Source organism: Populus euphratica, unplaced genomic scaffold (assembly GCF_000495115.2).
Source record: "Populus euphratica unplaced genomic scaffold, PopEup_1.0 scaffold12.1, whole genome shotgun sequence".
Lineage (NCBI taxonomy): Eukaryota > Viridiplantae > Streptophyta > Magnoliopsida > Malpighiales > Salicaceae > Populus > Populus euphratica.
The window spans coordinates 810,302-838,059 of NW_011499858.1; the positions used below are offsets into that span (position 1 = coordinate 810,302).

At 30.3% G+C, this 27,758-nt stretch overlaps 1 protein-coding gene across 5 annotated transcripts; it reads right to left on the reverse strand.

The window, feature by feature from the left end:
- Positions 1–631: 631 nt before the first annotated feature.
- Positions 632–12,018, reverse strand: LOC105123919 (myosin-1-like). Of its 5 annotated transcripts, none has more exons than XM_011023704.1 (25): positions 11,807–12,018; positions 11,615–11,714; positions 10,331–11,082; positions 10,052–10,153; positions 9,824–9,967; positions 9,589–9,739; positions 9,449–9,476; positions 8,337–8,502; positions 8,135–8,198; positions 7,997–8,010; positions 7,833–7,917; positions 7,339–7,442; positions 7,082–7,220; positions 6,219–6,337; positions 5,700–5,852; positions 5,516–5,605; positions 5,137–5,214; positions 4,265–4,423; positions 3,763–3,969; positions 3,243–3,448; positions 2,986–3,124; positions 2,398–2,527; positions 2,129–2,275; positions 1,796–1,863; positions 632–1,493 (listed from the first exon to the last, which is right to left on the reverse strand). In XM_011023704.1, exons 3-25 carry the CDS (start codon positions 10,697–10,699, stop codon positions 834–836), a joined length of 3,522 nt encoding a protein of 1,173 aa, XP_011022006.1. In that variant the 5' UTR covers positions 10,700–11,082; positions 11,615–11,714; positions 11,807–12,018; the 3' UTR covers positions 632–833. The 5 variants fall into 5 exon arrangements, with proteins under 5 accessions (XP_011022006.1, XP_011022007.1, XP_011022008.1 ...); XM_011023705.1 differs by having other exon boundaries at positions 10,331–10,710; positions 10,815–11,082; positions 11,615–12,018; XM_011023706.1 differs by having other exon boundaries at positions 10,331–10,710; positions 11,615–12,018.
- Between the last annotated feature and the right edge of the window lie 15,740 nt (positions 12,019–27,758).

The following is a 27,758-nucleotide window of genomic DNA, read 5'->3' on the forward strand; positions in this document are numbered from 1 at the left end:
AACATAATGGATATCCATCCAATACGATATGAATAAATGAATTTGTATTTTTTGGATAATTATTTTGATTAATAAATAAGATATAAATATGATCCCTGACTTATGAATTCATATTATCATCCCTGAAGTGAAGCCTAGGTTGGGTAGATGATGATTGAGCGATAGGTTAAAGATGATATATTGGTGAACCACCGTTAAGGTAGCTATAATCAAGAATAACAATGCATGGAATAATAGGGGGTTTACCTTGTGAAGGAACTGACTGATGTATTTGTGAGTAAAGTTGCTTCTGGTTTTAAGCGATTTTTGTTTTTTTTCGTGTTTTAGTGTTTTTTTTATAATTTTAATATGTTAATATTAGAAATAAAAAATATGTATATTTTTAAATAAAAAAATATTTTTAAAGAATAACATATGCCAGAACACACAGAAGACACCATCAATGACGATGAATAGCTGCTGCAAAAACTAGAATCATTATTAACCATTGTCACATTGAAAGCTTGCAGGTAAGGGGTTGAAGGAGGCTTGCTGCAATAATGCATTTTCAGGATATAAAATATAACTTCTAAGGAAAGGGAGGGTTTCCATAATTATCCCAAAAAAAATAACCAGGAATTAGACACCGCCATGGGAAGAAAATATTGCTTCTTCAACTTGTGTGATCATAAAAAAGAAAGATGTACATTTTAATTTAGGCATCGATAAGAACCAGGAGGCTCTGCCATCACCACCACATCGCTTGTACAAAAAAAAATAGTCATCACAATTTTTCTCTGCTATATAATTTTCGGATGTTAAATAGCCAGGAGCTAACCACCAAACAAAGTAATCTAAGTATATCTCGTGCTGTTCCTCCTTCCCCACCACTTCCTTTTCACCCTGTCCAGGGCACCTTCTTCAGTTCCGAGCTTATTCAAAATCACCTTTGTTTCCCGTAGTCTCGATCCATAATCCTTCTTCCAAGCTTCAAACATCTGCTTCAACCTTCTGAGCTCTCGGTCAGGGTTCAAACTTGCTTCAACCTGACCTGATTTTACCTCTACCAAGAACTTAGCATCATCACCAAACACTTGACTCCTCTGCTCAAATTCTTCAGCCATACGGCTTATAACACTCAAGCCTGCACTCATCGGTCTAGCACTGTTACTTTCTTGACCCCTATGGTTACTTCCTGTATCCCAGCTACACTCTCTCTCATCACTTGCATTGACAGATGCATCAGAATTTCTCTCAGAATCATCAATGGCTAAGCTCTTCTTTGCAATGGAGAGACTGGATTGTAGGGATCTCATCTGTTTCTGCCACACTTCTTCCATGGACTTCATTTTCAACTCATATTCTGACCAACGGTTCTCATACTGTTGGAGCCGCTGGTGAAGGACGTCATTCTCCTCCTCTTTCTCTCGAAGAGCAGCTTCAGCTTTGAGAACACGTCGCTGTAATTCAGCAAGAAATGATGCCTTCACGAGCACCTCATCTGACTCGTTGCCCTGTTGAAAAATTGAAATTGTTTTTGTATCTCAAGACAAGGGACTCCAATATGAACTGTCTTCTTAGGAAAGAAAGACTAAACAATCACACAAGGTGGGTCAGGGTGGGGGACAAGAAATGATCAATACTAAAAAGGTTAAATGAACCACATCCAGTGCATTGGTATGGGATAATATTCCTGAAGCTCATAGACATACATCTAGCCATGTTCAATAGTAAAACAAATATGGAACCGAGAGCAAATTAGCATATGTATGGTAGTTATAAAGGAGATCAAGTAAAGCTAAGATTGGATAGGTACCTTGGTTGCACCAGATTTCAATAATCCTACATCACCCGAAAATCTTCTCACCAACCATCCACGAATAACTGCAGCATAGCACAGACATCATGAATAATTGACTAAGAATCTTATTATTTTAAGCAGAGAGAGCAAAGCAGGCTCAGTTTCAGCATTTTCATACAGAAAATGTAAACAATCTCTCAAGAGTTGACTGAAACCAACTGAAACACAAAGTCCAGGAACCCACCCAGAGATTGTACTTTGCAAACTCTGAACTCAAGCATTCAGAGGAGCAAAATATCTTACTTTGCAGCACTGGACTCACAATTCAGGAACAGAACTCAAGTTTACCTGATTGTATTATGATTGATGCTTGATGCATGTCTTTGTATTTTTTCCTGCGGATTGTGCTTTTGATATGTCTTTGTATAACAACAGCTGCTCTATGTCTTTGTTGTAAGATTGCATATTCCTTTCTGATTTTCTCTCCACGAACAACTGCATGAAGGAATGAAAGTCATCTTCACAAGCACTCTTTCAAATAATTTATGTTTACGTTTGCATGCATGATGATGCTTGGAAGCAAACAGAGGTTCAAACTAGAAAAGAAAGGGTAATACATGACTGTAGGACACAGATTCCTCTTTTGAACTCCCTGAGGTAAGCACGAGCTTGGTGCCCCCTGAAACAGCTTTGGACACGTAAAATACCATGTAGCGTGTGGTTTCTTGTATCCTCAAGCACACCGATCTGAATGGAATGTAAAAGATGAGCATAATGGTTCAATAATTATATTTAATAGTAATTAATGGTTGATATTCTACATGGTATTTATGTTAAAGAGTAATATAAAATCATTCTTTGAGACTCACTCAACAACTTAACAACAACAAAGCATTCAAGGGTTTGAATTTCATCTCCCCATTCTATTTAACTAAACTAATAAATTTAAGCACAAAGTAGTAGATAGTGGGCTTATGTATATTTCAAATCCAGGGGGGCTTTCATGTATTAGAGAGTACTATAAAACCACCATGAGAGCATCACCCAACTTGAGTTTTTGAATTGAAATGGCTTTTTTACAATTTATTCTAGCAAGAAAAAATCCTCAAAGAAGCTATGTATACAAACATCTGACAGATATTTGCATGTAGGTTTTCACGTGTTTTTGTGTGCATATGCAGGCACATGCGGATTCTCCATTTCACCTGTCCTGTTCGGAAAAATAATTTTGTGTAGCCAACTTGATACATCTCTGGCAAGATATCAAACTGATGAAGAATTGCAACCGAAATACTCAGTGGATCTTGAGAATAAGCAACATTTTCCAGCAGAAGAAAACCATATCTGATGAAAAATCATGTCAGGCAATCAACATCCCAATATTAAAATGAGGTACACAAAGCCACAGAATAGGACAAATTTGGAAGCTGTCACATCAAGTTAAAATAGTAATTTTCTTTACCTTCTGGCAAACTTCTGGTGTGACATTCTGGTAGGAAATCCAGACCTTGATATACGAACTACTTCAAGAACTCCGCAACATCTCAGTTGCTGCAAAACAAGTCCTTGCTCATACGATCCAGGAGATTGCAAGTTGTTAGGCTTTATACAACGTATGAAATGTGGTGTTGTGTTCTCTAGACGTTGCATCAATTGGAACAGTTGGCCCTATACACCGAAATGCCAGATTAATAGAATACAAGCAGAAGCTAGATTGTTATCTAGCATTACCACTCATCTGCGCTGAACAATATTAAAAGAAATAAGCTTTCCAAGCACTAGGATTTAATGATTCAGATACTGGATCATCAATGAATAATGGCTAACAAAACCCTTATCTTGCTTCAAAAACAGTGTAACAAAACCTTACATCATTAGACTCAAAGGTAATCTGAGAAAACTAATCCATGGCCAATATCAACCTTGGGGCATCACAATTTCAAATATTAGATTTGGGGACAAACAACAAAAAAGCAATATACCTTAAATTTTGTTGCGACGCTTAGCTTTTGTGAATCTGCTCCACCTGCTTTATATAAAGGACCAACTACAGGTTTCTCAGATTGTGCAAGCATATTGGAAGCAAATATCTGAGGGAGATGGCATGAACATGAAGAGAGAAGCTGGATAGAGTCCATGTGTAATAAGTCTCTATTCTTCTCCAGAAATCCAGTTGTATCATAAGTCACCTGAAATTCAACACAGTTGCAGAATTAAATGAGGTAGTCTTCTGAATACCAAAGTGTTATGGCACCTACATTGTTAAATTACTATAATCTTCTGGGAAAATAAAAGAATCAGAAGCACAATCATTCAAAGCTGAGTCACACTAAATACAAGGGATATGAACAATGGCATTCATTAAAATAACACCATAAATCTGTCCGTCAGTTTTGATCAGAAGGAAATGAACAAACCAATATAAACATTTTTCACAGCAGAAGGAAAGCACAATGGACTATCCATTGAATAAAAGGCCAATACCTCGCCCGCATAATGGCTGACACTGAAGGCTTTGCCTCGCTCTCCTCTGAAACAAGAATTAGAGTTTAAATGCTGTTTAAGCTTGTTGGCAAATGTCAAATCTGTGCCATTTGGAAAGGTGGACTCCTCATCCAGCAAAGATAATAACCCCAAAGGTTTCTGCATACAAGTTAAAAGGAACACACTATGAAACTTAAGCATTTGAACTAATACAGAAAACATAATTAAGAAACGAATAAACTCAAATTTCAAAAACAGAAGAAATTTGAGAAAAGTTCAAGTCTTCCAACTATGAAACTTAAGCATTAGAACTAATACAGAAAACATAATTAAGAAACCATGTTTTCTGTGAATGATCATCCATATTTGTTAAATTTTTAAACAAAAAGGTCATTGTACCGGGTTTTCCATTCCTCTATTTCACGAACTAGAAAAATAAAATGAGCAATATACTGGTAACAAGAAGGGAGTCAGCTTTGGTAGCTTTTTTCGCCAGTATCTTGGAACTCTAAAAAAACATGTTCCATTTTTCTTTCCCTAACCATGTTAACAGAAATTATCCCATTTGCACCTCAATACTCTCAATTGACTTGTAAGAAGACAGAGTAAGAAACTTGCAACTCAACATTGATGGGATTCCTATCCTTCTTAACATATGCAAAAGAGCATAGGTTGACAGAAATCACTATCAGGTCTGCATATAGTCCTCAAAACATTATGTGGTGAGGATAACCAGAACATCAATTTACATGTCATATCAAGGTATATTTTCAACAGGCTAGAAACATTTAAGTACATATTTATAGTTCCAACACTACAATAAAAAATAAATAAAGAGAATGAATGAAACATTCTCATGATCAACTCTGTACCTTTTCAAAAAGATTGAGACAGTCCTGGTTATCATCAAAATCAACCTTGGTCCAGTCAATGCCATCTTGTATGTATTCCTGGTCAACAAGAAAATCTTGTAAAAACACACTGCAATTGTTTGTAATACATCCTAACTGCTTAGGCTACAGAATTTGAGAGTCTAGAGCTGTGTGTGCCATATATAGATGTTGAGACCCCTAGTAATCCAGCAAAATTCTTAACCTTTTTTATTTCCAAGGAGCCAGAAGTTCCGCTTTCAAACTGACATCAAAGTAGGTGCACATTCACTATTGGATGTACAATTTTAAGCGACCCCTCACACATTATTGCCTTGAGTTCAATTATGAAACCAGTTGTAAGATATTTTAAGAGGCTTACCTCCTGCTCCAACTTGAATAAATGACGATTAAAGTGTTGCTGCAATCTCTCATTTGCATAATTTATGCAGAATTGCTCAAAACTATTCCTCTACATTGACAAAGTAAATAGCATAGAATGTCATAAATGAAAACTCAACCCATAAACAAAGAGATGATCACAGTAGGATGATGACAAAACTTACTTCAAATGATTCAAATCCATAAATGTCAAGAATGCTGATGGATCTGCCAGTTCTCCTTTTACCAACTGCAAGTGATTTGTTGACTTGTTCAACAAGCCAATCAAACAAGCAAGAATAAATTGACTTGGCCAGAGCATCTCTTGTATCTATTGCCTGAAAAGTAGAAGACAAAAGTTGTTCATAGCTGAATATTTTTATGTAGTTCTTGGAAAAAAAAACATCCCATCAAATTACTATTAATAGGAGCTCAAGTACAGACAGCTCATTGTGTCCTTAAATATCTATACATATTTTCAAAATCCATTTTCAAAAAGATACCACCACCAGACAGACTGAAGGGCGGTCCAATAATGATGTTTTAAAAGTGAAAGCTTGAAAAGGATACATGTACTTGTTTAGAACCATTACTTATGAGAGGCATGTAAATGCTGCCTTGCTATAGATGTAAGTGTGTCAAATCCAACATTCAGTTGCCCCTTAAATATATATAAAAATAGAAAATTTTTGGCATTTTCTAACCTGTGATAAGGATAGCTTTTGGACAATTGTATCATTTCCAACTCTCATTTTGCGAGTAGATAAAGCCAGCTTAAGCTCCCCAACATTACAGCCAATCAATTTTGCAACAGTAGTTAGACCTGAACATGAAAAATGCAAACTTCAGTGCAACAATTTGATCACAAGCTGATGGCACCATACCAATAAATTTTTTAAAAGAAAACATAGTTTCATTTGCCCCTATAAATGAGCACAATCACTCTAAGAAGGATCAATGAAATCAAATATTAGATGCTGTTGGAGCTAATACTACATAAAATAGAACATAACTATTGCATGTTTATTCCTCACAAATAAATAAATTACAAAAATGAAACAAACTGCAATAGCATTATCGCAGTAACTATTGCATGTTTCGTTCCTTGGGAGGTCAGCATTTTAGTTAGCACTGTCAGCCTGCTTTCATTATTGTGCTGAAATCTAATCCTTCATGACATCTATCTGTCAAATCATCCATTACAAACAAAATACATTCAGCTGTCGTTTACATTTAATGGTCCATGTTGATGCAGGGTGCCCAGTCAACCAAAGCAACTCTTCTCTAGATTCACTTCTGAACATTAGTCCTTTTTTTAAGATTATTATTTTTTCCTTCAAGGGTTTTTTTTTTTTCCCAACAGTTCCAGCTTTCCTAACATCTTGATATAGGCAGGAGGATAATTGTAATCTCAGTTTTCTCTTTTCTTCTACAAAAACTTATAACTCTTGCCACATATATGACATAGGATAATAATATTGACAAGAACAGCGAATATGATGAATTTAACATGTTAAAATCCAACACTAATGGATGTAATTCAAATTAACTTCAGCAAGAATCTTACCTTCATCTGCCAAAGGTTCAACATGATTTTCATTATCAACAACAGAAAACGAGACATTTCCTAACCACAGTACTGCAGCAAGCATTGCAAATACACTCTCCTGATCTTCCTTACTGACATGAACAATATCCAGAGCTTCCTGAAAGTTGTTAGAGCCATAAGCAAGTTGATATGTGAAAAATATAATCTCAACATAGAAGTGAAAGAATTGAAGAATAAATGCAACTACGCAGGAAAATGGGAAGCCAAAAACAAACCGTAACAACACGGAAGCGTTCAGCGTCATTGACACCAGTAATTGTGTAGCAATTGCTCTGTCTCAAATATTTATATTCACTTGCAATCTTCAAGCTTATTTTCTCTGTGCCCATAAAAGAAACAGCAGAAAAGGCCAAGGAACAAGAAAAGAAATTATTGCATAACAAATGATGAGCAATAAACTGGGAAAAATACCATAGATAACAAAGCTTGCTGGAAATCATCATCACTATTATCATAATTATTAGGATTTATTTGCTATTGTTACATAGGGATGTACTGATATGTCAGAATAATTTTTAAAAAGACAACAAACTTGGTGTGATCTTACTACATGCATCAAGTTTTTAACACAGAGAAAATACATGGTAGTACATACCTCTAAGTTTAGGTGAAATATGTCAGAATAATTTTTTAAAAGACAACAAACTTGGTGTGATCTTAATACATGCATCAAGTTTTTAACACTGAGAAAATAAATGGTAGTACATACCTCTAAGTTTAGGTGAAGCCCCGGCACAAAGCTGATAAAATATATGATATGACCTCTCACCCTCCATGCATTGGACAACTCTGGACTGTTTATTTAATAGATTAAATTGGCAACTCAAAGCAAAACTGAAGCAGGCAATATCCAATAGGAGAATGGAAAAATACCTTTTCAAGTAAAACTGTTCACCAAACAGGAGCAAAATGTAGAATCATAACTCAAAGTCAGTAACAGAATTTCCAAAAAGCGAACCAGAAAGGATATTTGATGCCATTAAAGGACATCGGTAGTTCAAGCAATCTTACATGTTTGAATTTTGGCACCTGATATTTTTCCAGTTTCACTAAAGTGGATTTCAATCAACTTTCCCTGCAACATGTCCAGCCAGAATATTGATAGTTAAAACTTAATTCTCGATGATAGTAGTGCCATCATCTCACAATACCAGTTGTTAAACCTACAGAGTAAAGAATACTAAGATGTTCACACAAAGAACACGGAGCTTACAAAGCGACTTGAGTTGTCATTCCTCAATGTCTTTGCATTACCAAAGGCTTCCAGAATAGGATTAGTTTTCAATATTTCATATTCTATCCCACTACCACCACCAAGTGCAGCCAGATATTGCATAGCTATCTTCGCTGTCTCTGTTTTTCCTGCTCCACTTTCACCACTGGGCAATAAATGAAATCAAACTCAGATGTGTACATGGTAATAAAAAAAGCTACTAATTTGTGCTTCTTCTGTCTATCATGTTATGTGCCATTTATTGGATGGTATGCATGGGTACTTTATCATTTTGAGTAAGTGATAAACTGGTTAAAAGAACACAAAAGGGAGGCACATGCTAGCACATCAGAGAACCATGAGAGGGAACACTAAAACCATCCAAAAACTAACAATCTAAATCATCAAATTTGAAACACACAAGATAAATAAAAGTGAGAAGTCATGACCAAGTGGAGTTCGAAGAAAGAGAAAAATTCTTAATTGAATATACTTCATCTGATAGCGTCAGCCACTCAAATATACATAACCAAGAGAAAAAGTCAAAAAAGGGGAGAGGACTTCGCATTCGCAAAGCAGACAAAGGAAGAATTAAGTCTATAAGTAGACCCATAAGGCTAGGTTATTAAAATTTCTACCCCCTTTTTTTTTTTTTTGTAATGACTATTTCTAACACATTGAGATGCAAGGAAGTTGTCATATTTAAAGTTCATTATGTTCTCCAGTAGCTTCATACTCATTTCCACATAAATAATGAGATGATATATCTCAAGATGACATTTCCCGATGAAAATCCACCAAAATTTTGACACGAACATTGACACTGCTTTGCAAACTTCAAATGGATAGAAGGAGTTTGAACAATGCATGGTTTCAAATTGTCATATAAACTATCTATAGAACGCCACATTGTGAGTTCCTAGTCAAACTTCCTAGAAGAATGCACGCCACATTGTGAGTTCCTATTCAAACTTCCTAGAAGAATGCAATGTGAAGAACAATTTAGTTGAGATAGAAAGTGTTGAGCAAGTAACTGAAGCTGAAGAAGTGCCAAAAAAAACAAAAAACAGTGAGGGAGAGAGAGAGAGATAAATTTCTTGTACTTTACTAACCTTATAATGATAGATTGATTTACTTCATCTGGATAAAGGGGGGAAAGGAATAAGAACTCCACGGAAACATGACAAATTTCTTAAGTTCATAAACAAACTGAAACTATAAATCTTTCAAAATATATGAAAAATCAAACCACCTCGTATCATTTCCCGGATGGCCGTGTCTGTAATGGCATACACATGTGGGCTCTCCATAGATTTATTCTTATATGCTTCAATGTAGTTATTTCCATATAAAGGAACTTCCTTGAAAGGATTGATAGCAACCAAAACTGGCCCTGCTTTTGTCTAAATTGCAATCAAAGAATTACAGGAAATCGGTATTTTATTAGCTGATTCCAAAACAAATATAATACTGATACAAACACTTACATAAATCATATCACGGTTGTATCTATACTGAAGATTGTACAGCACTGATGGCTCATTTAAGTAACTAAGTTGCATGAGATCATCTACACCATCAAGGATATCAGGATTTGCTGGAACAAGACTCTCAGTTTTCACCTTTAAAACCTATAATTTGAAACGCAAATCAATTTTAAACATATCCTCAACTATTTATACCACAAAACACCTTCAAAGATTAATTTTACTTACTTTTCCATCAGGGGGAGAAATGACAGACTCAGTCCCCGTAGTTGATAAAATCTTCCCCAGCTCCCAATCCCCATTTGAAAGTTGAAACCAAGATTGAAGTTTCTGAAACAGTAAACTTAAACATAGGTAACAAGATTGATGAGTTGAAAGCTAATTGATCAACTTAAATCCTACTGGCTTCAGCATAATTTAGTAACAACCTCAAAGTTACTATGCATCCTCAGCTGCAAAAGATTGGGCATAATCATAACAAAAACTAATACCATTCATGCACAATACCTTTTTTGCAGCATAGGAACTGGTGTCAGCCCACCTGCGCTCCCTGTGAAATGTTGATACCAAGGGCAAAGGTGTGGGCACGGTATCCAAATCTTCATCACCCACAGAAGGTCTTTGTTCAACCAAGATGGCAGCTTGACTATAAGGTGAATCCTCGTTGACATCATTGCCAGCACTATCCTCAGCTCCCTCGACAATACCATTCTCTACATCATTTTTTTCAGGAACACTCAAAAAGGTTGTATTGCTATTTACCAAACTTGCGTTTTCTGATTGTTCTGATGTCGGCGAACCAACAATCCTAATATCAACTGGCAACGATTTGATCGACTGGAAAGAAGGCGAGACCTGAGATTTTTTCTGCAACATTTTCTCTGATCCTGACGATTGAGCTCCCACAGATGCAATGAGATAAAAGAACAATTAAAAAGGTAACTTTTTAGCTTTTTCACTCTAAATAAAAAGTCATATCACGAGACCCCACTTTGAACTTATTTGGTTACAGCTTCATGGAGGGGACCGTAGTTCTAGAAACTGACCCTCGTGCTCCCTCGATACTTCGTCACCACCATTGACAAGCTCAACACCTTGAGAATCTATTCTAGTCCTTCGAAAGAAAAATCAAAATAAACCTTCCCTATCAAACACTTCTCACAAATCTCGAATTAAAAAATGGCTAATTTTTCATCTCTCACTGATCTTCAAATTCACCCCCAATCTTCAAACTCATTACTTGAAAACTCTTCTAGTTTCTGCAAACATTAAGCAAAGTAAATAACTTCTATACCTTCCTTAACAAAAAACCAAAAAAATCACTTAAAAGGTTAAATCATATCTAAAAACAAAAAATAAAAAAGAAATTGCACGACTTGACTTGTCTATGCTTTTAAGCAAGGTAACAAAATTTTAAAATATAATCAAAGTAAATAAAAAATGAGGACTTTGAACAGTGAAGTTTGAATCTTTCTCCACTAGAGACCAAAAACAAAATAATAACCAAATCAAAGAACCCAGGTTTTCTCCACTTTCCTTCATTTTCTTCTCAGGAACCAAATAAAGTTTAAACACTTCAAAGCAAAAAAAAATGAGCTGAATCATAACCGATCTAACATGAAACTCGTATTTTCAACACTCATCAACATTAACAGTAAAGAAAAGAAACAAGAAAAGAAAATTCAACTCCGAACTTAACAACTAAAAAGGAGAGAAAGAGAAAAAGAAGAAGAAGAAGAAGAGGAGAAAGAGAAAAGAAGAAGAAGAAGAAGAAGCTTCTCTTGGACATACCTTGACAAAGTCTAAAACGGGCTTTGCATAGAATCAAAAACCCTTCTCTGTAAAGCAAATTAATTCAGAGCTGGAAGGTCGATCTCAAGAAAAAACCTCACTAAATCAAGAAAAAAAAAGTGAAGTTGAGACAGTGAAAAATGAAGCTCTCTTTTTCTGTAAAAAAGAAAAAGAAAAGGCAAACAACTTAACAACTCAAAAGCGGCGGCAGCAGCAACTATTGCTAGAGAGAGGTAGTGTGTCGTATGGATTGCGAAAAGGTGAGGTGAAATTGGAATGGGAGGCAGAAGCAGGCAGGCTTGTGGAGAAGAAGCTGTTTTTTCTCTGCTTCACAAATAAAATAAAATAAAAACAAGAAAGAGAAGGAAAGAAGGCCTGTTTCTCTTTATTTTTCTTTTTGTTTTTTAAATTTTTATTTGATGTTTGAATTTTTGTAATTTTTTACGTACCAAACGAATTTAAGAGGTAGATCTTCAACGGCTCAGGTCGGTTTTAAATTATCATTTTACCCTCCACTTTTTCATTATTGCTGCCACGGGCGTTTTCTTTTGGTTTTTCAATTATGATTTATTTTAATTTAATTTTAGTTTTTAAAATTATAGTCCAGAGTATTTCTTTAACTACATTTTATTTAAAAATATATCAAATATTTTAAAAAAATTATTTTTTATATCAACATTTCAAAACCATTAAAAATATTAATTTGGTATTTAAAAAAATAATTCAAAAACAAAAGTTATTGCACTCACAAATACTTCAATCTATCAATTAATACAAGTTGCTTCTTAATTTAAAATTAATTTTATTTTTTAAAATTTAATTAAAAAATTATCTATTTCACAAGGAGAGTGAATTCTTAATTTTTTTAAACTGCATTGAAATTTAAATTAATATTTAAGAAAAATAGAAGGGAGAAAAATCTATATTGTAATATCAACTACTTCAAATTTAATTGATGCATATTTAAAAAAAAAAATTAAGAGGATTTTTTAAAAAAATAATTAGAACACAATATATTATTATTGACAGATAAAGAAACTTACAATTTAAGTCACTGACTACGCTTCTTAATAATAATAAATACAAATACAAGTATTTGAAATTGTTGTAGAAATTATTTTTAAAAAGTATTTTTTATAATTCAACACATTAAAATGATAAAAAAGTTATAAAATTAATAAAAAATCAAAAATATAATTTAGTCGTACAAACAAATACTATTCATGTAAACTTGATTCAACTAAATATTTAAAGTAGAGATACTATCAACACGGATTCAAGATAATGCTTTAAAATAAGTTTTTTATAAAATATATTAGAAGAAATAACTATCATTTTTTTTTTAATTTTAATTCTTAATAATTTTTTAAATTGTTATGTATGTTTTAAGTGATTACAGGTTAGGTTTAACAAGTCCGCCGCCGACTAGGAAAAAAAACAATAATAATTCTTAATAAGGGTTTAATGCTGCTGCATCTTTTGGCAAGAATATCCTCAGTGCCTCCCACTTGGTTGGAACAAGTCATACACAGCAATTGTGACCACCGCCTTCATCAATTATGCTTCCTATTTAGTAATATAGTATAGCCTGCCTACACCAATTTGAATTTAAATATTTATTTAATATTTATTTGTCACTTGATTAAATCCCTCCACAAAATTGCTGACTAATAAGAAAATGAATTAAAATCTTTCAAAAATAAATTAGTTGTAACCATAAAATTATTTTTTACATGACATTTTAAATATTTTCATAAGAATATCCGGTTAGTGGAAAATAAATGATTGAATGTGTATAAGTCAACACCTATACACCATAATTTTAAATACCATCCTGCCCCACTTGAGCCTGTAAAATGGCTGAAAAAATCCCCACTCTAAAAAAAAAAAAAAAACACTAAGAACACAATAAATGACAGATTTTTAAAAGATTATGACTGTATTTATTTTTGTATTTAAAAAAATTATTGAAAAAATTATTTTTTTTATTTTAAATTAATGTTTTTTAATGTTTTAAAGTCATTTTAATGTATTTATATTAAAAATAATTTTTTTAAAATATTATTTTAATATATTTTCAAATAAAAATTATTTTAGAAAAGCAATGCTATTATAATTTTGTATATTTTATACATAAAAGATGACATAAAAGAGGATACGAGGGTGATTATGTCAATTAGCAATGAGGAAAATGAGGACAGATAGATTTGAGTGCACGAATCAGCGAATATTGGAGGGAGCAAAACCTAATGTGTTGTTTTGAATATGGCCGTTGGATTGGTGTCAGAAGGTCATAAGTGGCAGAAACGTGAGATTGAGAGAAGGAGCTTATGACACGTGCACTTTTCTTAGGAGGCCGGCAAATGTTGACTGGGGTGATTGGTTTAAATTGATTTTTGTCGGGTGTTGTCTTAAAATATTATTTTTTATAATTTATAAAAAAATTAAAATTATTATATTAAATTATCTAATAATATAAAAATTTATTTTAAAATAAAATTATAATTCCAAACTGCTTGAATTCAAGGTGTAGAGTCGGTTAACATTGTGACGGTAATTTTTTGAAAGTATTTTTTGATTTCAAATGGATTAAAATAATTTTTTATTTTTAATATTAATATGAAAATATAAAAAAATTTAAATTTAAATAAAATATTTAAATATTTTTAAAATATAAAAATAAACGGTCGGTAATGCACTGGTACTGGGTTCTTTTGATTATCATTTTAATATGATTTTAGGACCGAAAATCAGATTATTGGACCCCACCCTGACACGGATTGGACAGGCTAATCCCAGCCCTTCGTTTTAAGATAGCATGCTTCTTGTCGAGGAAAATTATAATTTGCAAAAGAAGCGAAAATGGCTTTGTTGCCTCTTTTCCAAGGCAAAACAATGGTTCCGTGGTTTTTTTTTTAAAAAAAAAAAAAAAGTTAAGGATGAGTTCCGTGAACAATACTTAGTTAAGATAGCATGCTTCCTGTCGAGGAACGGAAGCAAACACCAACTTCCTAGTAATTTTTTACTAGAAATGTCATAAAATGTACAAAAAAAATAATAATAAAAAGTTTATGGATAATATGTTGTGATTGTTGTTTATGGTTGATGATCTTCTCTCCTTGTGATGAAATATTTATATAACTCAGTCATATGAATTTACTTTAGAGAGCGTGGAGTAATAATTGAGAACACATGGAGATGTTGAACTGAAATGAGAGTTATACATTACAACAATTGATGGAAAAAATGAAAATGTGCATGTGATTAATGGGAGAAGTTTGTGTCTTTTCAAGATACAAGTCGTCGGTGAGAAATTGTTATTAATAAAAAAGATGAACATACTAATAATTTATGCATGAGTATAGAAAAATATGGTGATATAATGATTTTTTTAAATATAAAAATTTTATATTATGATGGGTGCTAGTCGCATAAAAATTTTATATTATGATGGGTGCTAGTCGCCACGCTTCTTAGAAATTTGTATATAATGAACTTTATATATAATAGTTAAGATAAATTCCAAAACATAATTTATTAATAACAAGATTATGCTAAAACATAGATAAACATTTTAATATTTAGGGTAGCTAAAATAGCAAGGATATCTCATTTCCTTGTCATTTAAGCTAGCCAAAATAATATGCATGTTTTTGTTGTTGTTATACTATCATTTGTTTCTTTAGTTTTTTTATATTTATATTTAAAAGACTTAATTAGTAGAAGTTGAAGAAAAAAAAACATTTATTATTTTATACATGTTATGTTGTTTTCTTATAAAATTTATTTTTTTATTACATACATTGAGTCTTTTTGTTAGTATACCTTTCATAAGATATGAGAGTTCTAGCGTGCTAAGAAAATTGGCTTGTTTGTTCTTTATATGGTGAAGAAATTATAAATAAAAATATGAATATTTTGTTGAAAGATATGATAATTATATTAGAAAGAAGAAGATTTTATTTAAAGATATGAAGATTTTTATATATTTTTTATTTTATAATGATAATTATTCTAGATTTTTTAGATTGTTTTTCAAGCAAATCTCAAAGTAGCCCTCAAGTTGTATATTGATTCTAGATTGAGTAATTCAACAATTACTATTTTCAATTGAGTCTTTCCATGTCATTCAAATTATGGATAAACAATATTATTTTATATGATATTTTCTTTTATTATTAGTCATTAAACTTTAAAAACTCATGTGATATAGAGATATATAACACTCGATTGAGATCTAGGTTAGGATTTCTTCACTTTTATTGATTGACTAATCACAACTTTTTATTTTTTATTTATTTGGTTATTAAAATCCTTCATGCATACAGGAAAAATTAAATTGTGCTGGTTATTGTATTTTGTTTTCGGATTAGGGTGAGAAATTTTATGGCGGAAATATAATGTAAAAATAATAACCAAAAGAAGCAACCCTCGGTTTTCTTTAGAAGGAAGAAAATATGGTAGTACGGTAGGTACCTTTAGCAATGAATATTAAAATAGTATTCGACATAAAATAAAATAAAATAGTGTTTGATAGGGTGGTTGAATTATATTTTTAATTTTTTAATTATTTTTATATTTTTTTATGAGTTGATACCAAAAATAAAATTTTAAAAATTAATAAAATATTATTTTAATATATTAAAAAAAAATTAAAAACTACCATTCACTGTACTCTCAATCACTCAATAATAGAACATGCATCTTGTCACGGAAGAGGGGAAGTATATATATATGTCTCGGGAGTAAGAATTGATACAAGAGTTGATGCATTAACGTAGATATCTTCTTGCATCACCTTAGTTTGTTTTCAAAAGAAACGTAATTTATTTTTTTTTTAATCAAATTCAGACTTTAATAGGAAAAATATAATCCTGGAATGTAAAAATTGAACAAGAATACAATTATTATTAAAAAAAAAAAAAACAAGAATAAGGTATTTTTAGATTATGCAAACAATTCTTAGTCCAAATTTTCTGCATTTCACCCAAGCATAGTAATTCACATTTATTGGAATAATTAGTTAGACCAAATGATCTAAATACCTCTAATAACAAATAAAGCCAAAATATATTCTTTGCTCACACGAAATGATCTAAGAATATTATTATCTTTGCCGTGAAAGGAAAAAAAAAAGGAAAGGGAGCATGAAAGAAGAACTATTCATTTAGAATAAAAATTATTATATCGCATATCCAAGAAGTGGATGATTAATTATTGTTATTCAATAACATCTACACATTTCTCATTGTTTGTAAATATTTTTTAAGAATATTCATATAACTAAAATTTATTTATTTATTTTTAATCTTAGTATTGAGAGACTCCATGAAAATGACCATATGACTATTCACCCGCTAAGCCTATACAATTAAGTTCAACAATTTTTTTTTAATTATACAATGATACAAATAATACAAATAGATATGCATAGAAAAAATACTTGAAAGAAATCTAAGAAAACAAGAAAAAAAATCATGAAGGGTTATACAAAAATAATACTTGTTGAGATTTGAAATTTTATTCAAAAACAAAGTAAATATTAAATAGTATTTAATAAAATAACATTGAAAAAGTAAATAATTTATTATAACTAAAATTAAAGTTAGCCCAGCCCATTTTGACATAAATAACTCGTGTTAAACCATTATTTCACCTAAAAACACCTAAAAAATATCTCATAGACCTCAATAAACCCATATCTAATCTTAAATAAACTTTTAATCAACTAAAAAACTGAAAAATAAAAGTAAAAAACACCTTAACAGAACTCATTGACACTAAAAATAACTTCTTTTATTAATAGAATATAGCCAACAAACCATTCTCTTTTATATATATTTTTTTATAAGTTTTTTTTCTTGAGTTTTATATCAAAATATAAAATGTTAAAACTAAAGGTAGCATAATAGAAGTGAATGGAGAATACATGAACAAAAGCAAGATTTTCACACGAATTCTATAAATTTGTTTTGGCTTTTAATATGGTCATTTTTGTTTAATTGTATTTTTATGAAACCAATTTAGACACTAACTCATCGAAATGGCCTGCAATAAAGTTTAAAAATTTGATCAAAATTGTCAAGAATACATAAATATAAAAGATAACCAACTTAAAAAAACACCATAAACAACATATATAAGGAAAAAATAAAAATAGGTTTAATGAAAACAAAAAGCATAGTGGTGGTGATATAATAAACTTTAGATAGAAGACCACAACACGCCACATATCGATCCAACTTTTTTCTATTGTAAAAAGAGATGTTAAAGTGACATAAATGTTGCTAAAAAATAAGTAATTGAATGAATTAAGTTTAATAACCTTGACTAATTCAAATAATATGAATAAAAAAAATACAACAAAATAAACTGAAAAAAATTTAATAACCTAACAAAGAAAAAATTAAACCCTGACTAAAGCTCATCCAGGTTAACATGCCCGATTTATAACTTGGTAGTGATATCAAGATAACTCTATCAAAGGCAAACAAAATAAAAATATAAAGCTCAATTATTAAACAACCCAACATTAAAGGGTGAAAATAAAAGGTTACAAGTCAACTCGTGTTACTCTACTAACTCCACGACTATGAATAAAGAATTAAAATAACCCCATAAAAAATATTAAAAAAAAAGAATCATGGAGACCAATTCCCATTAAATCAAATATTAAAAGATAAGATTGAATTTTTTTAAAAAAAAAAACTAAAGTCAACTCACTTTAACTTTTAAAACTTGTGATCTTAGTTATAAGCTCGAGACTAACTCTATAAAAGATAAACTTTAATAAATAACAAAGCAAAATTTTGAATCATCAAAATGCTAAGGAATAAAATTGACAATAAAAATAAAAATGATATAAAACAAAATAAATAACAATTAAAATAATAATAACTAAATTTGATATCAAAATAATTTGAAATCAAATATAAATGGATAAAAATAAAAATAAAATTCAATTAGAAAAATAATTAAAATTAAACAAATAACAATCAAAATAATAAAAACCAAAACTAATATAAAGATTGAATGAAACTAAATGATGAGGGGGATAATTGAAGGAAAAAATAAAACAAGATAGAAAATCAAAATAAATATCAATAAAAAAAATGAAGATAAAATTTAAAACAAAAAATAAATTAAATGACACCTTTATATTTTGAAAAAATGAAGAGTGAAGAAAGGAAGAGAAGAAGAAAAAGTCAATTGAAACCCAACTATTGTGATGCCTTGCACACACGCGACACTAATAAAAAAAAGAACGATGAGGTGCTTTCAATGCTATCTTGAAACGCAATATTTGGAGGGGGACGATGAGGTGCTTTCAATGCTATTTTTGAAGGCAATATTTGGAGGTGGAGGACACTACTATCATTAACTTTTTTTATAATATTTATATTGTTCAAGAGATCAAGTTTTTCTTCTATCATAGATAAACATTTTAATATTTAGGCTAGCTAAAATAGCAAGGATATCTCATTTCCTTGTCATTTAAGCTAGCCAAAATAATATGCATGTTTTTGTTGTTGTTATACTATCATTTGTTTCTTTAGTTTTTTTATATTTATATTTAAAAGACTTAATTAGTAGAAGTTGAAGAAAAAAAAACATTTATTATTTTATACATGTTATGTTGTTTTCTTATAAAATTTATTTTTCTATTATATACATTGATTCTTTTTGTTAGCATACCTTTCATAAGATATGAGAGTCGTGCTAAGAAAACTGGCTTGTTTGTTTTTTATACGGTGAAAAAGTTATAAATAAAAATATAAATATTTTGTTGAAAGATATGATAATTATATTAGAAAAAAGAAGATTTTGTTTAAAGATATGAAGATTTTTATATATTTTTTATTTTATAATGATGATTATTCTAGATTTTTTAGATTGTTTTTCAAGCAAATCTCAAAGTAGCCCTCAAGTTGTATATTGATTCTAGATTGAGTAATTAAACAATTACTATTTTCAATTGAGTCTTTCCATCCACATCTCTCATGAATGTCATTCAAATTATGGATAAATAATATTATTTTATATGATTTTTTTTTCTTATTATTAGTCATTAAACTTTAAAAACTCATGTGATATAGAGATATATAACACTCAATTGAGATCTAGGTTAGGATTTCTTCACTTTTATTGATTGATTAATCACAACTTTTTATTTTTTATTTATTTGTTTATTAAAATCCTTCATGCATACAGGAAAAATTAAATTGTGTTGGTTATTGTATTTTGTTTTCGGATTAGGGTGAGAAATTTTATGGCGGAAATATCACTTCTCTAAATGTAAAAATAATAACCAAAAGAAGCAACCCTCGGTTTTCTTTAGAAGGAGGAAAATATGGTAGTACGGTAGGTACCTTTAGCAATGAATATTAAAATAATGTTCGACATAAAATAAAATGAAATAAAATAGTGTTGGATAGTGTGGTTGAATTATATTTTTAATATTTTTAATTATTTTTATATTTTTTATAAAATATATTTTAAAATATTATTTTAATATATTAAAAAAAACATTTTAAAAACTACCATTCACTGTACTCTCGATCACTCAATAATATAACATGCATCTGGTCATGGAAGAAGGGAAGTATATATATGTCTTGGGAGTAAGAATTGATACAAGAGTTGATGCATTAACGTAGATATCTTCTTGCATCACCTTAGTTTGTTTTCAAAAGAAACATAATTTAATTTTTTTTTATCAAATTAAGACTTGAATAGGAAAAATATAATCTCGGAATGTAAAAATTGAACCAAGAATACAATGATTATTAAAAAAAAAAAACAAGAATAAGGTATTTTTAGATTATGCAAACAATTCCTAGTCCAAATTTTCTGCATTTCACGCAAGCATAGTAATTCACATTTATTGGAATGATTAGTTAGACCAAATGATCTAAATATCTCTAATAACAAATAAAGCCAATATATATTCTTTGCTCACACGAAATGATCTAAGAATATTATTATCTTTGCCGTGAAAGGAAAAAAAAGAAAAAGGAGCATGAAAGAAAAACTATTCATTTAGAATAAAAATTATTATATCGCATATCCAAGAAGTGGATGATTAATTATTGTTATTCAATAACATCTACACATTTCTCATTGTTTGTAAATATTTTTTAAGAATATTCATATAACTAAAATTTATTTATTTATTTATTTTTAATCTTGGTATTGAGAGACTCCATGAAAATGACCAAATGGATATGACTATTCACCCGCTAAGCCTCTACAGTTAAGTTTAACAACTTTTTTTTTAAGTCATTGTTTTATTTAATTATAGAATGATACAAATAGATATGCATAGAAAAAATAATTGAAAAAAAATCTAAGAAAATAATAAAAAAAATCATAAAGGGTTATACAAAAATAATACTTGTTGAGATTTGAAATTTTATTCAAAAACAAAGTAAATATTAAATAGTATTTAATAAAATAACATTGAAAAAGTAAATAATTTATTATAACTAAAATTAAAGTAAACCCGGCCCATTTTGATATAAATAACCTGTGTTAAACCATTGTTTCATTTAAAAACACCTAGAGAATATTTCATAAATCTCAATAAACTCATATATAATCTTTAATGAATCTTTAATTAATTAAAAAATAGAAAAATAAAAGTAAAAAATATCTTAATAGAACTTATTTGAAACTCATTGAAAATGAGAATAACTTCTTTTATTAATAGAATATAGCCAATAAATCACTCTTTTATATATATATGAGTTTTTTTATTTCTCATAAACTCAAGAGAATTAAAACATGAAGAAAATAAAGTTTTATATCAAAATATAAAATGCTAAAACTAAAGGGAGCATAATAGAAGTGAATGGAGAAGACATGAACAAAAGTAAGTTTTCACATGAATTCTATAAACTTGTTTCGACTTTCAATATGGTTTTTTTTGTTTAATTGTATCTTTATGAAACCAATTCAAACACTATCCCATCGAATTGGCCTATAATAAAGTTTAAAAATTTGATAAAAACCTTCAAGAATATATAAATATAAAAGACAACCAACCTAAAAAAACACCATAAACAATACATGTGAGGATAAAATAAAAATAGGTTTAATGAAAACAAAAGAGCATAATGGTGATGATATAGTAAAACATTAAATAGAAGATCACAACACACCACATATCGATCCAACTTTTTTCTAATATAAAAAGAGATGTTAAAGAGATATAAATGTTGCTAAAAAACAAGTAATTGAATCAATTAAGTTAAATAAGTTTGACTAATTCAAATAATATGAACAAAAAAAATACAACAACAATAAATAAACTGAAAAAAAAAATTAATAACCTAATAAAGTGAAAAATAAACCTTGACTAAAGCTCATCCAGGTTAACATGTCCAATTTATGACTTGGTAGTGATATCAAGGTAATTTTATCAAAGGCAAACAAAATAAAAATATAAAGCTCAATTATCATGAAGGGTGAAAATAAAAAAATTACAAGTCAACTTGTGTTACTCTACTAACTCCACGACCATGAATAAAGAATTGAGATAACCCCATAAAAAATATTAAAAAAGAAGAATCATGGAGACCAATTTTCATTAAATCATATGTTAAAAGATGAGATTGAATTTTTTAAAAAAAAAAAACCAAAGTCAACCAGCTTTAACTTTCAAAACTTGTGATTTTAATCATAAGCTCGAGACTAACTCTGTAAATGACAAAGTTTAATAAATAATGAAGCAAAATTTTGAATCATCAAAATGCTAAAGGATAAAATTTAAAAAATATATAAAACAAAATAAATAACAATTAAAATAATGATAACTAAATTTGATATCAAGATAATTTGAAATAAAATATAAATGGATAAAATTAAAAATAAAATTTAATTAGAAAAATAATTAAAATTAAACAAACAATAATCAAAATAATAAAGACCAAAACTAATGTAAAGATTGAATAAAACTAAATGATGAGGGGGATAATTGATGGGAAAAAATAAAACAAGATAGAAAATCAAAACAAATATCAATTAAAAAATGAGGTTAAAATTTAAAAAAAAAAATAAATTAAATGAAACCTTTATATTTAAAAAAAATGAAGAGAGAAAAAAGAAAAAGAAAAAAAAAGTCAATTGAAGCCATCTATTGTGCCGCTTTGCACACACGCGACACCAACAGAAAGAGAATAATGAGGTGCTTTTAGCGCTATCTTAAAAGATAATATTTGAAGATGGGGCGAAGCTATTGCCATTAATGTTTTTTATAATATTTATATTGTTTAAAATATCAAGTTTCCCTTTGTCAACTTGTTTATTACAAAAAAAATTAAAATGAAAAAACAAAAAAAACCCCTTGATATACAACAAATTTTACTTAGATACTAATACAGTATTTACAATGTGTATTTAAAACATTAAAATATCAAATTAGCCTTGTAGAACCTTTTAAATATTTTGTTTTCAGGGCAACATAGTTTGTATTGGAAAGGTAAAACTATCGAATTTTTTCAAATGAATCTTGTAATAATTAATAAACTGATATGAAAAGATAATTCTAAACCCAACACCAAGATTATTGATTTTTCTGAAAGGACAAAATAACAATTAATTATTGCAGTGAATATTAATCGATTTAGGTGCATAGTGAGTTCTCCATGCATTTTAGTTTTTTTTTTTTAATATAATCTTTCTCTTTTATGTTCTATGTGTATTAATGATCAAACACAGTGTAGCCTTCACATGGAAACACAAATCTAAGCACATGCTATGTCCTGCATGGAAGATCATTGTATCAAAATTTGATTGAATCAATCATGTGAAGCACTTGTTAGATCTGTTCACAAAATTTCTGTGCAGTACTTCTCAGCAAAAAATCTTTTGACATGGAATTGTCCTCGTCCTATGTCCAAATTAACATTATATTACCTACCTTATTTTGTTCATTTTGACTTTAGACCTTCAAGATCACTGTGGGGTTCATATCACTGTCTACTGATTATAACGAAGAACGAGAACTTCAAATTCATGCGTCACTGTCTCTACTGATTATAACAAAGAATGGGAACTTCAAATTCATGCGTGCTTTTCTGATCAAGGTTTCGAGTGCTTAATTTCTTTTTCCCAGTTGAATGAATGGATGGATTCTTAGTCTTATTTATTGTCAAGATATCTTGAGATCAGCCTTCACAAGCCGCAACTAATTTTTTTTTCTGTTCTTAAACTGCAGCATTCTATAGATTTTTAGTTTTGTTTGAATGGAAACCTGAAAGGTAGACCTAATTATGGAGACCTGAGAGGTGAGTGTAGACCTAATTTTGGAGTATATTGATCACAGTAGGACAGCTCAAATGAATCAAACAAATAAAAGAGTTTATCCCTGTGGAATGATTGGATGGATTTTATCTGTATGATCAAGCTAAGCAACATTGCCAAGTGCCTCGACATCTAAAATTTATGTGCTTTAATCATCTCTGGAGGTTGGTGTGATATCAAATTACATGCACTCACCAAAAAGTGTGATCGACCACCAATTTTTCCTTTTATAAAAAATCCACTTGGTTTTTTAAGCAAAATCTTGAATTCAAGTTTTATAAATAAAATATATCATTTTGATTCAGCTTGATCGGATTAGTCGGGTCCAATGAGCTTTTAGATAGCAACGTTTAGATTAAAAAAAAAAAATGTAACCATCCTAGCTATATTGGAACTTATGCGCCATGGCCATTCCAACTTTTTCGCTTTCTCAAGGAATGGTGTTAGGCTACATATCAACATTAGAGGTGTCTGGATCTCGAGAGTTGACACGTAAAAGATGGCATTATTTTCCAAACAGCTACTCTACCAAGTTTTTTCACCAACGTAATGGGAAATCTAATGTTAAGTAGGTATTCATTAAGAGAAAATCAGACCAAATCCGAAAGATTATGATGACAAGAAAGATTGAGTCTGAATGCAGCTATCTGGATTGTAATCGAAGCATGATAACTTGATGTTAACAGTGGCAACTTTTGAGAATTAACTGGCCCCCTACCGCATTAGAGGCAAGCTTAATCCAAAAGCCAGGGACCAGGGAGAGTAATATCAAGAACCCAAAAGGAAGGAGCAACCATAATGCCCCCATGTGTTTGCAGCTCCCTCTCATGGCAGTACTGCAGTGGACGCGAAAAGAAAGTGTATGTGTGAGAAGACCAAACCATCTTCAATAATTAAAGAGGTCTTAGCTCAGCAGAGAGGATCAGAGGAAGTGCCCTTTTAGTATTTGATAAAGACTTGTTAACAAAAAAAACTTTAAAAACATAAAATGGCCTCCATTAGGTCTTCGAGCAGTCTCTTCGTTTCTAAAAGCTTTTCAACTAGGAAGCCAGAAGAAGAAACTATGCATGGGTCATGGGCTTTTCAATCTTAGCCACGTTGGAGACAGGCAAAAGCTAGCCTCAGGGCCCACAGTTCTGACCTTAAAAAGTAAGGTTTAGATTAAGGGTTTCTTGTAATGGGTTACAGCGCATGGCCCGCTAGCACATTGCATGTTTGCTACCTTAATCAAGTGATCGCCTGCTCCACCTTACGTTAGAACCATGCTTATTAGTGTCAGAAAAAGCCTATCTGCAACACTTATCTTTTTATAAAATAATTACTCATGAGAATTAATTTGAAATAAAGAGAAAAAATAAAATTAAACTTGTGGCCTTGGATAGTTGGATCTAATTAAGATAATGAGCGACTCGAATACATTAACAAAAACATGTGTTGTGCTTTCTCAGATTTCATTATATATATATATATATATAGTTTGATCATCAAACTTTTTTCCTAGACGATTTGATCCTTTTATGTCCAGATTGAAGGCCAATTGCTTTTAATTTATTGATGTTGGACATGATTGAGATTTAGAGGATCAATGTGAAGAAAACAAGGAAAGTAGGTGGCAATCTCAAAATTTATAAAAAGATTTATTTTTGTCCTTCATCTTTTCAATTACCTACAAAAATATATAGAATTCATGGGAAAGTAAACGCATGAGCTTAGCTTGCTAGACTTTGCCGCACCTGGCCTCTTTGCTTCTATATATATATATATATATATAAACTTTATTTTCATGATATGTTTATAAAATTAAAAAATAGTTGTTCTTTGTAAGGAAAAAAATAACCTTTGAGATATAAAAAAGTATGTACATTAAAGAAAAAAAGTTGGATTAAATATCATATTTATTTATCTTTTATTTTTACCAGAATAATTACCTTTTCATTATACATCATATTAAAAATTAACTTGATATCTCACATGCAGCGTTGTATTAATAACCTTTTTTATATTTATTAATATATATGATTCCTGTTTTATTTTTCATATATAATTATTAATTTTTAAATTCATGTTACACTTTTTTCTAATGCAAAAAAAAAATAACAAGACCTGCACATTAACTTGTTTTTTTAAAATAAAAAAGGAAATTATCCCACCTGTGACGAAACGAAGATCATCCGAGGAGTGGATGCCTACCCTTAGTGGGGATGAGGACGACAGCAGAAGCATGGAAAGAAAGCTCCAAGCAGGAACAGATAAAAGTCCGATTAATTAGATCATGCTTTATCAATAATGTCATAGCTTTTCTTTCCTCCTTGTTTGTAAAAATCAACTAAGGAGGTACTGGGAACTGGCCACAACCAGAGGCATGGGGCTAAGCAAGGCATGTTCTTATCAAACGGTACAAGACGAACGATATTCTTTGGAAGAAAGCCATCAGGTTTCTGAGTATTTTGCCCTTGATCCTCTCTGCTTCTGGAAATGCCAGCTTGATCGAGAGGTGCAAAATCCATAGTGTGTCCTTTTGTCAGTTCACACGTCAAGCCTTGTCCACATCCCAAAAAAGCCTTCACGTGAGGATAAAGCAAGCCGTCATTCTGAAACCTTCGCCTTTTTTAGACAGAAACCAGATGCCATGCCGTGGCTAAATACCGCGAGATCAACACCTCGAAGTTTAAGAAGAAATTGAAGTTGATGCTAGTAGAAACTATAGGAAGTAAAGCCGAACAACTCATTGATTTCTCTTTATTGTAGAGATCAAATTGTAGTTAAGAGGTGTAGTACCGATTATAGCAACTCCAACCACAAGCTAAATGAAAAAATAAATATATTTGCAAGTGAGGTTCTGGCCTAGCGGTGGGAGAGGCTTGTCCCCTTCCTTCAAATCTGGGTTCGAACCTCACCATCCATGCCTATAACCCCCGCGGTGCCTTACCTGCTTACTGAACTTGCAGGATGTTCAGTGGGCCGTGGGAATTAGTCGTGGTGCGCGTAAGCTGGCCCGGACACCCCACGTAAATAAAAAAAAAACAAATATATTTTAATTTTAAATTTTTTATTTTTTATATTGAAATAGTTAAACAAATAACCATTTTAACTATTTATTTATTTAGTAACCATTTGTACATTTCACTATAAAAATGATCAAAATAATAACTGTTGGCTAGCAACTATTTTTATAGTTGCTAGCTAACAACTCTTTTTTTCTTTAAATATAGAAAAATTTTTCTTTAAATACATGAAGAAAAAACTTATAGTTTTAAAATTTTGTATTATGCCTCATCTTTCTCTCAAATTTAGAAAAACAAGAATTAATCATTCTCTGGTTAATTATTAATATTGATTGTGTTAATTAGTTGAAATTAAAAGGTATGCTTGTTTATAAGCTTTTTCTATTTTCTCTTTTATATTTCTTGATTTTTTAAACCTTTTGTTGTTAATTTCATATTTGTGATGATTTTTATTTCTTTATTATTTTATGTTTTTAATATGGGTTAAGGAAAATTTTTTTTATTTATATTGTTATCTTTGATAAAATTGAGAGGAATTAATAATGATAATCGATATTAATAAAAAGATAGAGTGACATATTTAAAATTTATTTTTGATTGTTTGTTTAATTTAAGGTCAATTATATTTTGTCTTGTTGAAAATACAATTAAACTAGTATATTGATTATCTTTTAGTTCCAAAAAATAGTCAAATTGTTATGTTAGAATAAGTAGGAGGCAATGCTTATTATTAATTCGCATGTATGAAATCTACAAAATTGCTAGACATTGAATATAAGCTTTTTTTACATTCTCTTATAAGGTTTTAACTTGAGTTTTTTTTTTTTTTTTTATAT